The sequence below is a fragment of the Rutidosis leptorrhynchoides genome, chromosome 2 (genome assembly GCF_046630445.1).
Source record: "Rutidosis leptorrhynchoides isolate AG116_Rl617_1_P2 chromosome 2, CSIRO_AGI_Rlap_v1, whole genome shotgun sequence".
NCBI lineage: Eukaryota > Viridiplantae > Streptophyta > Magnoliopsida > Asterales > Asteraceae > Rutidosis > Rutidosis leptorrhynchoides.
In genome coordinates this window covers 487,383,374-487,399,958 of record NC_092334.1, presented here as the reverse complement: position 1 = coordinate 487,399,958, position 16,585 = coordinate 487,383,374, and the positions used below count along the sequence as shown (strand labels likewise).

Sequence of the window (16,585 nt, the reverse complement as noted above, 5' to 3'; positions counted from 1 at the left end):
TTTGGCGGGGAAAAATTGCATTCTTTTGATGAAGGTTAAAATTTTATCCTACTTTTTCAGAAAACAGTATTATTATCAATTTATCGATTTTATATATAAACGAGCCGAAGTTGAACTTAAATAATATTAAACGAGTAAAACTCGAACTTATATCAAACATGTAAAACTCGGGTTCAAGCTCTTTAAATTTAAATTGAAGTGAGTTCGAACATAGTCAAACCCAACACAACTCATTTATAACCCTATTCAAAAAATAACTTATCATCACAAAGTTAACTATGATAATTAATATGAGTTGGCTTCAAAATGACTTTAATTTTGGGGGCCATTTGAGTCCAACTATATCATTAGCTGGTGATAAGAGCACGAGGTGTCCTTATGCTCTAATTGGTGTCCATCTTAAAGTCTAAAAAGGACTTTGAAAGTTATAAAGTAAAAGATTGATTTAGTGTATATCTTTTAAAATCTTTGATGAAAAAAATTACTATTACTATTACTATTATTATTACTATTACTATTATTACTATTACTATTACTATATTATTAATAAGAAAAATAGAATAGATAAAATAGAAAAATAGGTTTTCAGAGTCGATTTTCAGACTTTAAAATATGGACACCGAAATCCGCTTTAAGGCGGTGTTGATGGACCGTCGATTTCGATGTCTATTTTTAAAAACGCCGAAAATCGACAATGGACACCGGAGCTCTTATGAGCGTATGATAAATGGGCCTACTGAAGCCCAAACAAAGGCTCCAACCACAACTTTATAAATCTCTGCAATGAAATCACGCGGGAAAAATACTGATAGCAAAACAACTGTGAAATGGAAAAAGAAATGAAGCAGAAATTTGGGGGTTTTCCGTTCAAACCCTACTCGATTCAAATTGATTTCATGAACGCACTTTATGATTCACTTGATAAAGGCGGAATCTTGATGCTCGAAAGCCCTACCGGTAATTTCACTTCTAATTTCATCTCTATTTGTGTGTGTGTTGATTTATATATTAGGTCAAAAAATGTTAATGACGTAATCAAGTATCAAAATTAAGCTATTGATATACTTATATCATTTATGTTTTTATAAGCAAGTTTATAAAAAAAGTATAATTGTTTACAGGTACTGGAAAAACCCTAAGTATAATCTGCAGTGCTATGCAATGGCTTGTCGATCGAAAAAATCGGTTAAGTAATAATAATTTGGTTGATACACAGTGGAATGAAACAGGTGGAGGTAATAATGGATCAAATGATGATGAACCTGATTGGTTAAGGGATGTTTTAGGGCATAAAGAGGCTGAAGGCCCTAAGAAAAAGGTTAAAGTAAAGAAACAATATGGTTTTAGAGCGAAAAAAGGTGATAGGAGTGGAATTGAGGAGAGTTTTAGGGATTTGTTTAATCATTTTAGAGAGATTGAAGTTGATTATAATTTATACGAGAATGAAGGAAAGAATTCGATAGTGAAATGCGATGGAGATAAGGTGGATGATAAGGAGTTTTTGGTGGAAGAATATGAGAGTGAAGATGAGAAGAGAGAGGTATTGAAGAGAAAGGGAGGAGTTTGTTCTTCGAGTGAAGGTGAAGATGAAGGGGATGAAAATAGTGACGAAGAAGAAGAAACGGATTTCAAGATTTATTTTTGTAGCAGGACACATTCTCAGTTATCGCAGTTTGTTAAAGAATTGAGGAAGACTGTTTTTGCTAATGAGTTGAGGGTTGTGAGTTTGGGTTCTAGGAAGAACTTCTGCATAAACGAAGGTAAATAAATGCTTTTTCAATAGCTCGTAAATGAACATTGATATTATGATCAATCTAATTTGATAATATGCAGATGTGTTGAAGCTTGGGAACTCCACTCTTATTAACGAACGATGTTTGGATCTTCAAAAGAATAGGAAAAGTCAAGTGTCTAAAATGAAGGTATTAGTTAATTTAACTAGTTACCTACTTCTCTACAATGGTTTGAGTTAGGACACTTTTTGGAGCATTCGAAGCTAAAAGCTATTGTGTGTATGAGTGTATTTCAGATACCATATGAGGGAGTTTTTATTATAATGTTATAAATATAAAATTTGAACTTTTTTTAAAGTTTTATACTCGAATTATAGTCAGTTCTTCAGTTCAGCAGAGTATGATGAACGTTTTTGATGCTATTTTATAGAATTTAGGTGTCGAGGGAAGAGTACGCAAGACAAAGGCCTCAAGTGGATGCCCAATGCTTAGTAAACATAAACTACAAAAGAAGTTCAGAAACGAGATGACTGACCAAGGACCTTTAGATATTGAAGATCTTGTTCGCCTTGGGGGTAATTTGGGAACTTGCCCGTACTATGCTTCTAGAAGCATGGTCCCTTCAGCTGATCTTGTAGTACTTCCTTATCAGTCTCTTCTTTCTAAATCTTCCCGAGAATCACTTGGTTTAAGCTTGAAGAATAGTGTTGTTATCATTGATGAGGCTCACAACCTTGCTGACTCACTCATCAGCATGTACGACTCAAAAGTCACTTTGTCACAGGTAAATTGTAGCTTGTATAGCGTGAGAACTTGTAGATTTTTTCATCATAAATCGCATAACTGATAATGTCTTTTTTTTCTGTTTAAGTTTTTGGAAGTGAATATTTTGTAAAAGTTTGACCTGTTGATCCAAATAATATTACAGTTGGAACATGTTAATTCTAGCTTAGAGGGTTACTTTCAACGGTTTCGAAACCTATTAGGACCAGGCAACCGAAGACACATTCAAACACTGATGGTTCTCACTCAAGCCTTTATAAAATCTATATGCAACCAGGATGATGATAATTCTGTTCCTGCAGCAAAAAGTGGATTTGAGTGTTCTTTACGCATCAATGAATTTGTGTTTTTTCTCAACATTGACAACATAAACTTGGTAAAATTACTACAATATATGAAAGACAGCAACATGATTCACAAGGTGCGTAGTACTTTCCCTTTTCGTGATACCTATACGTATTTACAAAGTTGTTGCCCATGGTCTTCCTTTTTTTGTCTGATAGGTCAGTGGGTATGGAGATCGAGTAATTAGCTCTCAAAATGGTTCTACAAGCATTTTATCAGGTTTTCGTGCATTAGCTGGATTATTACTCTCACTAACAAATCAAGATAGTGATGGGAGGATAATAATATCAAGAAGACCATCAGACATTGGACAACAAGGAGGATACCTAAAATATGTTATGCTCACCGGAGAGAAGATCTTTCATGAGGTTTAAAAAACATTTTATTTATGATTGATTCTTTTTGATTTATGATTGGTTCTTAGATATCTAATAAAGTTAATGGTGAACTTCTGATAGATAGTTAATGAAGCCCATGCTGTTGTATTGGCTGGTGGAACTCTCCAGCCTATTGAAGAAACACGCGCGAGGCTCTTTCCTTGGTTACCGCAAGATCAACTGAAATTCTTCTCTTGTGGTCATATAATTTCGTCGGAAAATATTTTACCCATATCTGTTTCACATGGACCCACTGGTCAATCATTGGATTTTAGCTATACCTCTAGAAGTACGTCAGCCATGGTCAGTGATGTTCATCTCACTTTCAAAACTATTTCATCTATGTCTCCAGAATAGATATGGCAGTATTCGACCCTTATACTTTTGATCAGATCGATTCAGATTATAGACATATTGTTATAGTAATAGTAAATAGTAAATAGTAAATAGAATTGTTTAGAATATTTAAAGATTTAAGACAAAGAGTGTTTCGGCTCAACCCGACCTGACCCGTCTCGACCTGTACATAATTACCCATTCTGGACTGTTACAGAACCCCGCCTGAATAACCTATTAGGCCACCTTTAATCTGCTTGTTCACTTTCACAAAACTATAGGTTGGGGAGCTAGGGCTTCGGATTATGTTGAGTAAAAAATTTTGCTTTGAATTAAAAGTTATTCAAAATGTATTTCAGATGCATAAAACCTTTTCAAAATTTATATAAAAAAATTCGGATCACTTTTTTCCTTTGTTAGAATTAGATTAGACATTAGACATATTGTCATAGTAGTAGTAATAGTAATGTTTAAAATATTTAAAGTTTCCAGACAAAGAGTGTTTCTGCTCAACCCGACCTGACCCGTGTCGACCTGTACATAATTAGCCATTATGTACTGTTACAGAACCCCACCTCAATAGCCTATCATGCCACCTTTATTCTGACGCATGAATGATGCTTGTTCACTTTCTTTTTTTGTTCACTTTCACAAAACTATAGGTTGGGGAGCTAGGCCTTCTACTTTGCAATCTGGTGACAGTAGTTCCGGGAGGTATTGTTGTGTTCTTTTCTTCATTTGATTATGAAGATTGTGTCTACAATGCATGGAAAGCTTCAGGTGTCCTTGGTAGGATAACGAAAAAGAAACGTGTATTCAGAGAGCCAAGGAAAAGCACAGAAGTTGAAATCATTCTGAAAGAATACAAAGAATCAATTGATGCATCGTCTACTGCAAAATCTAAAGATTCATTAGTAGCTTATAATGGCGCAATACTTCTTGCTGTAGTTGGTGGAAAGATATCAGAAGGTATCAATTTTAGTGACGGGATGGGCCGGTGCATAGTAATGGTTGGGTTGCCGTATCCAAGTCCATCTGACATCGAGTTGATGGAACGGGTCAAACATATTGACGGTCTTGGTGACCCGTCAAAAAACGTGAATGGTTCATGTTTTAATGGAGATGCTCAAGCAGGATTTGACATTCTAAGAAGTTGCAAGCATAGAGGAAGGGAGTATTATGAAAATCTCTGCATGAAGGCTGTAAATCAGTCTGTTGGTAAGTGACATTTATCTGGTTATTTGAATACCAGCTTTAATTATCTAATGATAACATAAAATTTGATTTTTTTTTGTCATTTTATGTCTTAAATTCTAACTCATTTGTATGTTGAACACTTATTGATGACTAAGCAACAACCTAGATCTGGTATTGTATGCTAAGCCATTTTTGCTGATGTCTTTTGCTTCTTCTTGGATTTGTTGTTTATCAGGCAGAGCAATTAGGCACATAAATGATTACGCTGCGATCTTATTGGTGGATACTCGTTACACGTCCGGTTTCTCAAAAAAGAACTCGCATCCGACCAACAAGCTTCCACTTTGGATCAAAGACCGTCTCGTTTCTAACGTCACTAATTACGGAGAAGTCCACAGATTGCTTCATCAATTCTTCAAATTTCACAAAAGTAAGTCATAGAAGTTTAGTCCCTTATGGTACATATATTATATGACACGTGTCATTCTTACATTGGCTAAATATCAATTTCGGTGACATGTATTTTAATTTTAATCCTCTTTAGAGTATGTTTCCTTTAATCAAAACTGGTTTGCATGTTCCAGACTTGAATGACTCAGTAGAAAATGACTTGATATCAAACCCCATATGCTTGATGCCTTGCTTTTAATGCATTTTGTTCATTTATCCATTTTTTCACCAATTCATACCACTATTGAAGATTGTCATAGGGTCCATACAGCTAAGCTCCTAGTAAATACAATGAGCAGGAAGCATCAGTTTTCCAATTTTATCAAGATAAATTTATTTATCTTAAAAACACTCCATGCATAGATAACAATATATATATATATATATATATATATATATATATATATATATATATATATATATAGGGGCAGGATCAATGGGGAAGTAACCAATCGGGTGAAGCGGGGGAAGCAAAAAAATTTTTTTTTTTTGTTTTTTTTGGAATTTTTTTTTTCCGGCATCAAGATCACACGAAAATATGAACATTTAGAATAGACACTTCGTGATGAATGTTATTATTTAGGCGGGAAAACGATCGACAAAAATAACATTCAAGATAATATTGTTCGTGAAGAATATGAACGTTTTTTTTTTCTTCATGTTTTGTGAAGTAAAATTTAGCCCGATTTAAAGTTTAGGTTTTAGGGTTTGGTGTTTTGTGTTTATTCCATAAACCCAAAACACCAAACCCTAAACCCTAAGCCCTAAACCCTAAACTCTAAACCGTTCGTGTTAAAAACTAAATCTAAACCCTAAATCTAAACCCTAAATCTAAATTTCTAAACCCTAATATCTAAACCCCAATAGCTAAAACCTCAAAATACGCTCGAAAAACACGATAATTGTTATATATTACTTCTTCGAGCGTTTTCTCGCCAAAATAAAAACATTTATCACAAAGTGTCTACTAAATGTTCATATTTTCATCCCATCTATAATGTTCGTGAACAAAGTTTTTTCAAAAAACGAAAAAAAAGAAGTTTTTGCTTCCCCCCGTTTCCCCCCTAATGGTTACTTCCCTCTTGAGGGAAGCACTTTTTTGGGGGAAGGGGGAAGCAAATTTTTTTATTTTTTTATTTTTTTCATTTTTTGAGAAAACTCTGTTCACGACCATTATAGATTAGATGAAAATATGAACATTTAAAAAAGACACTTTGTGATGAATGTCATTATTTTGGCGGGAAAACACTCGAATAAAAAAATTAAAACATTCAATGTATTGAATGTTTTGCTGCTGAGTTTATTTGCATCGTTTTGTTTTCATCTTGTGTGAAGTGTTTTTTTTCGAATTTAGCCCGATTTAGAGTTTAGGGTTTTGGGTTTTCGGGTTTACTCCGTAAACCCTCAACCCAAAACCCTAAACTTTAAACCGTTCGTGTTAAAATATTCAATCTAAACCCTAATTTCTAAACCCTAATTTCTAAACCCAAAACCCTAATTTCTAAACCCTAATCGCTAAACCCTAATTTATAAACCCCTAATTTCTAAACCCTAATTTCTAACCCCTTAAAAAACACTCAGCAGCAAAACATTCAATGCATTGAATGTTTTTATTTTTTTCTTCGAGCGTTTTTCCGCCAAAATAATGACATTCATCACAAAGTGTCTTTTTTAAATGTTCATATTTTCATCTAATCTATAATGTTCGTGAACAAAGTTTTCTCAAAAAACGAAACAAAAATTACTTCCCCAAAAAAGTGCTTCTTGATATATATATATATATATATATATATATATATATATATATATATATATATATATATATATATATATATATATATATATATATATAGCAAACTTTCATCATTAATTGCATTGGCCAATAGGACGAAAATAACATCTGGTTATCATGTGACATTTAATTTGACCTACTCATCACCTTTAATTTTACTCCTTAATCAGTGGCAATGCACTTTGGGATCAAATATTAAAGTGTACATTATGATTACACACCCTTTTTCTCCTTAAAACTCTATTTCATTTCCTTACATTACAACAGTCACACAACTCTTTATTAGTGTGCAAACCGAACGAAAAACCATAAATAAAACCAAATGGTTTATCACATAAATACACACACATTCATACACTGTTGAGTTGTAAACAAGTGATTGAGGAGAGACAACAGGCAGTACAGATGCTGCTCAGAAAAACTATACATAAAGCCAAATGGTTTTTTAGTATAACCATTCAAAATTTCAAGTCCATCTTTGGTGGGTACAAGAAGCTAACCAGAGCTCATTTGAATCTTTTTAATACCAACAACCCTAAGATGCAACAGTTACACAATTTCTGCAAAGAGTGTGGTAACCAGATGAATTCCAATGAGAACAACAACATCAACCAAAATAACAAAGCTTCTGAAAAACAGGACATTTCATCAAATGAAATTTTGACCGAGTCACAAGATCACAAATCAATGATAATCAGCATTTCTGAAGAAGATAAAGATGTGGGGTGCTCTAAATATGTTGATGGTGGGTGCCAAAACAATGTCTTGGAGCAAAAAATGAGAGAATTGGAGATGATGGATATGAAAGATGAAGAACATGTGTTAGATATAGAAGAAGTTCTACATTGTTATTCTCTACTTAAAAGTCCGATTTATCAAGATCTTGTTGATAAGTTTTTTACAGATATGTACGCCGAATTTAATGTTCCACAACCACCGATAAGAAGTAATAGTCTCAATAGTTCAATAAGGAGACTAGGCCCTTTGAATATCTAGATGATGCTATGTTACTTGTGATCACCCTTCTTACCACAATGTGCAACTTGAGTGCTTTAGTGTGAAGATTTGAGTGTTTGTTTTCTTGATTTCGTGCATTTCTCATTTTTCTGTTATATAAAAGCATTCTTTTATGAACATAACATGAAAAGTTACATTGAAATGATAAATATTTGTGTACAATATAATCCCAATAATGATTGTATTAAAGCATCCTTTCTTGAATTCTTTACATGCTATAACTATGAATTAACACAATAAAGTTCAAATTTCTGAACTTTCAAGATTCATAGTTCATAATTCCAATTATGTGTTTCTATTGATATGTTTAGTTTATGGTTTATAGTTTATATCCCACTGTCTGTTTGAAGGGTTTCATGATTCCCATTATTGTTAAAAAACACTCGTAACGCAGTTTCATACGCTGTAAAAATCGCTCCATTAACCACAAAAGCTCTAGAAACTGCAGTTCCCAATCCTCTAAACAACACACCATATCCATCATTTCTGACGCTTTTACGTAAACAGTCAACAATCCCATTATACTTTATCGTAGAATTAGGCGTTTGTGCTTGAAGTCTAGTTTTAACGACGTCTAAAGGGTAGCAACAAACCCAACTAGCGACCCCTGCAAGACCACCAGCAACAAGCATTGTGTTAAAGCTTTCTTGACCACTTTTTCTACACCCCGGATGAAGTTTCTCTCTCATGAATTCATAGGTCCAAAAATAGAAACCATGTGCAGGTGCATCTCTTAAAGCAGTGATTGTTAAGCCTCTGTAAAGTCCTCGCCAACCTTCTATTCTTAGTATGTTTTTTGCAACATTTAAAGGACCGTTTTCTGTGTGTTCACGTTGGAGTTGGGTTTGTAACTGCAGTCGAATCTTGATTAGCTCAATAGGGGAAAGCATTAGGCTTTGTATAGCCCCGGCTCCTACACCTCCTAAAGCAACACCTTTGTAAGATGGTGGTTCGTTGGAGCAACAAGATGAGTCAAATGCTCTTGACAAAATTGCGTAGATTTGAAAAACCATTGCGTTCTGCGATAAATATTTGTGAAGACATGTTATAAACGGGTAAACAAACATGGTTGTTTCCCTACGGGTTATCCGGGGATGGCGAGTATTTGAACTCAGATATATAAGACATATACGGCCTAGTATCCCATAATCGTTTCTGACCGTTTTTCTATCCACCTCAAGATGTATTTCTAGTGAAATTTGTACCTGAGACCTCGTAACGAGGATATTAGAACAGGAACTACTAGACTATCATGTGATCGTTAGTAAAGGCATGTTATACAATCTCATAATAATCACTAATTGCAATAATTATCCCTAAGAGATTGCAGTGAGTATACATATATATTTGTATATATGATCGTTTAGACTACAGCTAGCCCCGCATATAACTTTAATTATACTACTGGAACTGAAAATAAGTTTGAGCCTGTTATAAGTAGAGTACAATACGAAGTTATTGGGCCAGAATATAACTTTGGACTCTCGGGTCTTGCAATTTATGATCAAATGGGCATCTTGATATGGTGTTTGGTATGGGTGTTCAATATTAGGGTAAAAAGTGAATCTGAAAGTGATCACCTGATTGTTTGCAATAATCACTTTCACTGAAACAGGGGTTTTAAGATACTAAACTTTATGTTACAATAATATACTTTTAGTAATTAGGTAGCCTATGTTTCTAATGATTGGTATAATCAAATTTAGTAATCAAATTTCTATCCAAGAGTATCACCTAATCACTTTCAAAGTGCAAGTGCAAACACCTATCTTAGACTATCCTGTGATAAAGGTGTCGGTTTTGTGGATATCGGGTCCAGTTCGTGTTTGTCCAAGTTCCACTTGAGCCCAATTTTGAAATTGTCGAAGTTAATGATGAGCATATCACTTTTGCAGAAAGATTGGCTCGTTTGAAGAAAGAGAAGAAGAAATAAATGGAAGATTTGAAGGGAGTCGAGAGGATGCAACGATTGTTGATAGGCCTTCACCGATTTTGATTGAGAATAGTGAAAGGTTTTATTGTAATTGTGAGGATCTCTTGTGAACGTTATTGCAAGTCGTGGTATGTTTTATATATAAATGTTCCTAAGGATCTATTCGAAGGAGTGAATTTGCAGTCAAGAAGGAATATTGCTTCTACCTCGGGATCTTTTAAGCTCGTTAATCATGAAGAAGATTTGGAGTATGGGGATGCCATTCAAAACTTGTTTATCGCGGGTAAGATAGATGACAGAAGTGGGTTTGTGGACTCGGGCAATGGCGGTTCTTCGGGTTGACAAAGCAATGTATGACCGATGAGGCTTTTACGGCTTTTGATAATATGACGACGAGTATGGCCGAGAGTGAACCGGTTATGGTAAATCTTATTAACTCTAGTGAAATCCTGCGTCCGCCGGCTAGGAACAAGAATTGGCAAAAGTGTAAGGAGAGAGTTGTTCAAGGTGCCGAAATGGCTAAATTCGGTGTGTTCATTAAGGACATTTGAGTTCTTTTATATCAGTTTCATATTTCTTGTTTCGTTGTAATCTTTAGAGTTTTCATTTCATCGTGTCGTCTATTTTTAGATTTGGTTAGTTTCGGTTTAGGTTAGGTGAGGCTCGATATAGATAGATCGTTGGTAGTCGCTTTCTAGATACGAGCCTCACCGGGGTCTTCTTTTGTACTTCTTGTTGAATTCGTTTTCTTATCAAAAACGTTTTCTGTTTTTATAAAAGTTAATTTTTGGAAGAAAAAAAAACACCCATCTTTCATCAGGCCTAAAAACATATTTACTCAATTGCTTCTATTGTTCTGGTATAACTATAACACCAAACAAGACCTTAAACATGAGATGCATAACAAATATTGTAAACAACTAGTAATTCTCAACAACATGAAGCAAAAACAAGAATGATAACCTGGAAAGTAACAGAAGCAAGAGGTGCACCCATGCCTCTATAAAGAGATAGTGGTCCTTCTTTAGTAGCCACATTCTTGAGAATACTAAATGCCGAACCATTTTGCGAGCTTTGTTGCCGGACTCGAACACTATCAAGCGGATATCCGGCCATAATTCCAGCTGTTCCACCAAATCCTCCGGCCACAAATTCCTTACCCCAACTGCTTGCTAAAAATTCTGGCCAGAAATCCATCTTTCTTGATGGAACTTTTTTTGAGTTAAAAGTGTATAAAGATTCAACCTTGATGACCAAAAACTAAAAAAACAATCAAATAAAGGACACCCTTTTGGAATCATGCAAGATCCCACTTTTTTTATATAAAAAAATGATGGATATATAGAAATCCAGTCAGATGTAGATAGGCCACAAACTCAACAATAATGGGATTCTTATTTTCATTGAAAAAATAAAAACATACCCAAATCAGAAACAAAATTTAATTCTTTTTTCTGTTACTTATAAACTGTTCACGGAATTCTGATTTTGTATTTAGTTATCTTTCTTTGTTAATATATTTGTTTTCAAGGAAAAAAAGTGTGAAAAGGACACGTTTTTGTTCATATAAGAGTTCATGTGATTTAAGTAATTGCAAGAAAAAATGATGATTATATTTGAAGTGTTGAGATGTGGGTACAAAGTACCACCCTAAGCTATTTTGTTTGTTATTATAACGTGGCTTATGTTTTAAAATACAACTAAAATTTTGATAGGATCCAAATGAAGATGGATGTTATGTCATCATGTGGACCATGACATGATTTTGAATAATATTGTTCTCACATTTTGATAGGTTATAGGTTTTCTTAAAAAAAATAAAAAAAAATAAAAAATTGAATTCTTACGATTTGTTGATAGGTTATAAAGCATTACGGATTATATTTTACGGCATGATTTATGTACTTCTAGAAGCATTATGTTATGTTATGAGCTATCATAGCAAAAACAAATAAAAGCAAATTTACTACATTTAAAAGACTGAAACTGTATATTTTAAATACAGAGTATATTTTTAACAACAATTATCTAAGGATAGACCTTAGAACTAATGATAGAAAGTATATTTATAACAACAATTATCTTTAAAAATGTAAACATGCCTAATATATTTTTGTAGATTATGATTTGGATCATATGGATTTTTTTTTATTGAATCTCTATATCTGCAATTCCCTCGATACCAAAAGATGTTTTCATATATTTTTGTACATAATTATTTATATAATTCGTTATTTTTTGATCTTCTTGCAGACCTTCAAAATGATTTTTGGTTGTGCGAACCCAAGAGAATGATGACATGGGTTACCAACATTATTGTGTGTACGCAAGGTCTTTCTGGTAAATGTTATGTTGTGACATCACTACAACAAAATAGTCAATAGTTCACGGTAATTTATTCACGCTTCATAGGAGTGTGAACAAAATATTCACACTCATACAAGTGTACAAGAATATACTCCGTATACAATTATAAGTGTGAAAATTTATAAAAGTAACATTTATTAGTGTATTTATTGTACTACAGATTTTATTCACGTTTTTAAAAGTGAAATTATATATAATTTTATCACATTTTTGGAGGTGTAGTAAATTCGTATTTAAATATTTGCCGCAAATAAAAGTACACTTTTATAGACATGGCCTTTAGCTGTTATAAGTAAACGTTTATGTATGCGAACTTTAGCATCATAAAGAACACGCTTATATGTGTGAACTTTAGTTCAATAAGTACACGCTTCTATGTGTGAACTTAGTTGTTAGAAAATACATACGCGAATTTTAGTTTTTACATAAAGTAAACGGTTACATATAAATAACAAATACTTTTAAAACTACGACAGTTTATATAAGCTACGACAGTAAAAAAATTATTTAAAATAAATTACTCCGTATTAATTAAACATTAAACATATTTATAATAATAAACATATTTATTTATAACTCCGATCCCCAATTTGGTATATTCAAGCCCTAATTGGATAGTTGTGTTCTCTCCACAAGGCCTCAACTCTATTTTCGGTAATTTCTTTTCCAAATTTCATCGTAGATCTCCGTTTTGTGTAATTAGTTACATCAATTTATTAGCGTTTATGATTATTTACTTTCAGTTGATCTTCGATCGTAGTTTTGAATCATCTATATATTGTTCATGAGTTGATGCTGGTAATAATATCGATTTTGAGTCGTTCATTAGGTATGATTCTAATTTTAGCTTGTATCGTTCACGTATATATACGATTTGATTATTATTTCATTCAATCGATCTTCAATCGTATGTACTTTTTCAATGCTTGTTGTGTTAATCGATTGAACTTTGATTAACGGCTATTTAGGCTTACATGAACTCAAAATTTTTACATTATATCAATTCAAGCTTCAGTTTGTTTATATTTAGCTTTGAATCGATCATTTGACTCAAGTTCTTTTTTTCTCTAATTTAGATCTTCTTTATTTTCTACTTTAGATCTTCGTCGTTGTCTAAATCTTGCAATTGAATACCAGAATTGGATAACTTATACTGTTGTAGCTTGAATCTTCCGGCACTAGCAATTTTGAGCTATTCTAACATTGATTTGATTGTTGAAGCTGTTGATCGTATTGGTTCTCAGGTAAAGTTCTCATGTTTCATGTTTTTGTTATGTATGTATTAATTGTGTTATGCTAATGCTGATACTTATATATATGGAATGTGAGTTGTATAAATGGACTATAAAAGCCTTAAGATCTTATGTAATTGATTGTATTTTTCTTTTGATTTGTGTATCTGAATTGAATGCAACCTTTTGCAAATGATAGTTATAACTGTTCACATCCACATGTATAATTGTTTGTATGTGTATATACGTGTATTTGTTCGATAATTATTGGTTGGATTGAGTACTAGTTTTCAGAATGAAGTTTGACACTTTCTTGGACATGTTGAACTAGTTTTAAAAGTATTTGTTATTTATAAAGATGTTGAACTAGTTTTTTTGACACTTTTTGATCACATCTGAATGAGTAGTTTGATGCATTTTTGATGCAGTATCATGTTATCTATGTATCTTTGGTGGTTCTTCATCCATTGTCAATTCTATTCATGAAAAAAATATGAGTCATGTGTGCCACATCTGCTTGAATATCTGAATTTACTCTCTTGCTTATCAAAGTATATCACATTACTTTAGTTGAACATAATCGTTAGTCAAGTTGCAGTTATGAGTAAACATATGTGTCATTTCGGGTAGTATCTTGTTAATGATCCCTGTTTCTGAGGTATATGAAATTTCTGAGCAAAAACATGTGTCATCTCTCATTTTTATAAATTTAATTGCGCATTACATTAATATGCTTTTCAAGTTGAAACTTGTAGATGTTATTTAGGAGGACTACCCTGTATATTTGTTTAACTATTTTTAGTATATTTTTTGTATAAATATATTCTCAGCATGTTTGTACGTGTATAAATTGTCCCATTTGAGTTACTATGTATCCCTGGTTAACATATGATTTTATTTCTAAAATTGCCCGGTATTAGTCAATGCACTGCTATGGTTTCTAATGTAAAATGCACGACTACATGAACTCTGCTATTTATAGTTATTTGGTATTGGTATAACATATAATATAAACTATTATAATAATAATTACATGAATGAACTTATTATGGATAGGTCTTAACCGATGACAAAATGGTTGCATATTTGTGCCGGTAACGTTTCTTTTTAACATCTTGACAATCCGAGCAATGTTCTGCTAGATAGGTTGCTTTAAACATGGTATCTCTTCCTTTCTGATTATCATTATAGCTAATACTTTTACTTATTTTGCAGAAAAAGTTTTAGTTAGTGCTGAGAGAACTACATCAAAATTTTCAAGAGCGAGTAGCTTGAAGAGTAGCTTGAAGTTTTGTGAATTCTATTTTTGTACTTGTACTTAGTTTTAATGGTTGTTATATGTAGCACTTCATTTTGGTGTCATATATGTCTGTAAAGATTGGTTTTATTTTGCTTTGAATTTAGTGTAAGGGTGTGTTTGGCGCAAGAGCTTATGGGAGCTTATGAGAGCTTATGGGAGCTTGAGCTTGTGATTTTAATAAGCTCTAAGTAATAAGCTTTGTTTGGTAGACATAAAAAGTAGAGCTTATGAAAATCATAAGCTCTAGAAAAAGAAGCTACTTTTAGTAGCTTATGAAAAAAAGTAGAGCTTATGAACTGGAAAATAAGCTCCAGCTAGTTTACCAAACACTTGTAAAAAATAATAAGCTCCGGCTACCATAAGCTTCAGCTCTAGCCCATAAGCTCCAGCTCCAACTATAAGCTCTAGCTCCAGCTAGTTTCATCCAAACACACCTTAAAAGTTGAATTCTCATTTATGTATGTCGGTCTTTTATCTCTCTCTATATGTACTATTATAGTATTAGTATTAGTATATTACTAATAGTATTGTATTAGTATATAGATATGCTAATAATATAATTGAATAATATATAATTTATACATACAATTATATACGTATATATAAAGAGCAATCGTGATTCGTGATTTAATTATTTTAGGTGTTGTATTTCCACAATTAAAAGTGTGAGCTTTGGTTTCCCACTTAAAAGTGTGGCGAAGCCAGGATTTTGAATCACTGGGGTCATAATTTGTCGACCTTTGAGCGTGACTCTTTTAAAAATAAATAACTACGTAGTTGACGGTGTCTTGTTTTTTTAATGGAGTTTAATGATTTTTTCTCTTTAATTACGATAAAAAGTCTAATATTCTTGTTTTATTTGAGGAATCTAAAATAATACGAAGTAGTTATATAATAAGATTGGTGTTGAAAGAGTAAAAATATATCTTGTAAAATTTTATTATAAAAAATTGTAATTAAGAATACAACTCCATTAAATTAATAACTAATTTAACTATTGAATAGGGTACAATTAATTTTTCATTACTTCAAAAACGTACATCTATCTAGTACTGTCAATAAAAAAATGTACATTAAATATATATGTTGAATGGACTTTGGGGGGAAATTGCTATAAAACAAACGTAAATTATATAAATTTAAATATATTCAGTTGGGCTTAAGGGTAAAAGTTTTATGGGCCTAAAATATCTTACATATTCTTAAATAAAAGAATTGTGAATGGGGTCAATAACCATTTTATAAAACTTACACCTAATAGTTACATTGGTTGGACCAGTAGAACAAACGTTTGAGTGGGGTCAACTGAACCCATAAACTTACACTTAGCTTCGACACTGTGGTGAATGTGTCAACATCTTCACTCTCAAAAGTGTGAACAAATTTGAACACACTTGAAAACGTGAGGAATTGGATAACATTTTTCACACTTCCATGTGATTATTTTTGTTACGCCCATTTTCTACACGCATGGGACAACCGTGAACTATGTAAATCCACACACTTCTAAATGTGGTATAGATGCTCCAAAAAATGTGAAAATGAGCTACTTTTGTTGTAGTGATGTTGTCGGTGATGTTTAAATATATTTAGTAAAAAGAAGAATTAATAAATTAAATTAATAAATTAGACCAATCACATTTTAATATTATCAATACGTGGTTTGCCCCTACCACGCCCCAATATATGCACAACACAACTGCTCCATAAAATCTGAGCATGA

General features: G+C 32.7%; 2 protein-coding genes and 1 long non-coding RNA gene across 4 annotated transcripts; 2 read left to right on the top strand and 1 right to left on the bottom strand.

The window, feature by feature from the left end:
- Window positions 1-827: 827 nt before the first annotated feature.
- Window positions 828-5,322, top strand: LOC139892671 (uncharacterized). Its single transcript, XM_071875785.1, has 9 exons — window positions 828-957; window positions 1,122-1,760; window positions 1,834-1,922; window positions 2,164-2,517; window positions 2,662-2,937; window positions 3,020-3,229; window positions 3,320-3,541; window positions 4,237-4,792; window positions 5,007-5,322. The coding sequence occupies exons 1-9, from the start codon at window positions 828-830 to the stop codon at window positions 5,210-5,212; spliced, it is 2,682 nt and encodes an 893-aa protein (XP_071731886.1). The 3' UTR covers window positions 5,213-5,322.
- A 2,866-nt stretch (window positions 5,323-8,188) lies between these two features.
- Window positions 8,189-11,385, bottom strand: LOC139892672 (mitochondrial arginine transporter BAC2-like). The gene is made up of 2 exons (XM_071875786.1): window positions 10,927-11,385; window positions 8,189-9,049 (listed from the first exon to the last, which is right to left on the bottom strand). Exons 1-2 carry the CDS (start codon window positions 11,158-11,160, stop codon window positions 8,357-8,359), a joined length of 927 nt encoding a protein of 308 aa, XP_071731887.1. The 5' UTR covers window positions 11,161-11,385; the 3' UTR covers window positions 8,189-8,356.
- A 1,527-nt stretch (window positions 11,386-12,912) lies between these two features.
- LOC139892670 (uncharacterized) lies at window positions 12,913-15,309 on the top strand. 2 transcript variants are annotated; one of them, XR_011774188.1, is made up of 4 exons: window positions 12,913-12,984; window positions 13,074-13,159; window positions 13,468-13,574; window positions 14,778-15,309. It is a non-coding gene; the product is annotated as an uncharacterized lncRNA (long non-coding RNA). The 2 variants fall into 2 exon arrangements; XR_011774189.1 differs by having other exon boundaries at window positions 13,430-13,574.
- The last annotated feature ends 1,276 nt before the right edge of the window (window positions 15,310-16,585 follow it).

Bases quoted from the DNA above. Each gene is read 5' to 3' on its own strand.
- LOC139892672 (XM_071875786.1), bottom strand. From the start codon at position 11,160: ATGGATTTCTGGCCAGAATTTTTAGCAAGCAGTTGGGGTAAGGAATTT. The intron at 9,050-10,926 runs GTTATCATTCTT...TATTTATCGCAG, and splicing joins TTGCTTCTGTTACTTTCCAG to AACGCAATGGTTTTTCAAAT.
- LOC139892671 (XM_071875785.1), top strand. From the start codon at position 828: ATGGAAAAAGAAATGAAGCAGAAATTTGGGGGTTTTCCGTTCAAACCC. The intron at 1,923-2,163 runs GTATTAGTTAAT...GCTATTTTATAG, and splicing joins GTCAAGTGTCTAAAATGAAG to AATTTAGGTGTCGAGGGAAG. The intron at 4,793-5,006 runs GTAAGTGACATT...GTTGTTTATCAG, and splicing joins GGCTGTAAATCAGTCTGTTG to GCAGAGCAATTAGGCACATA.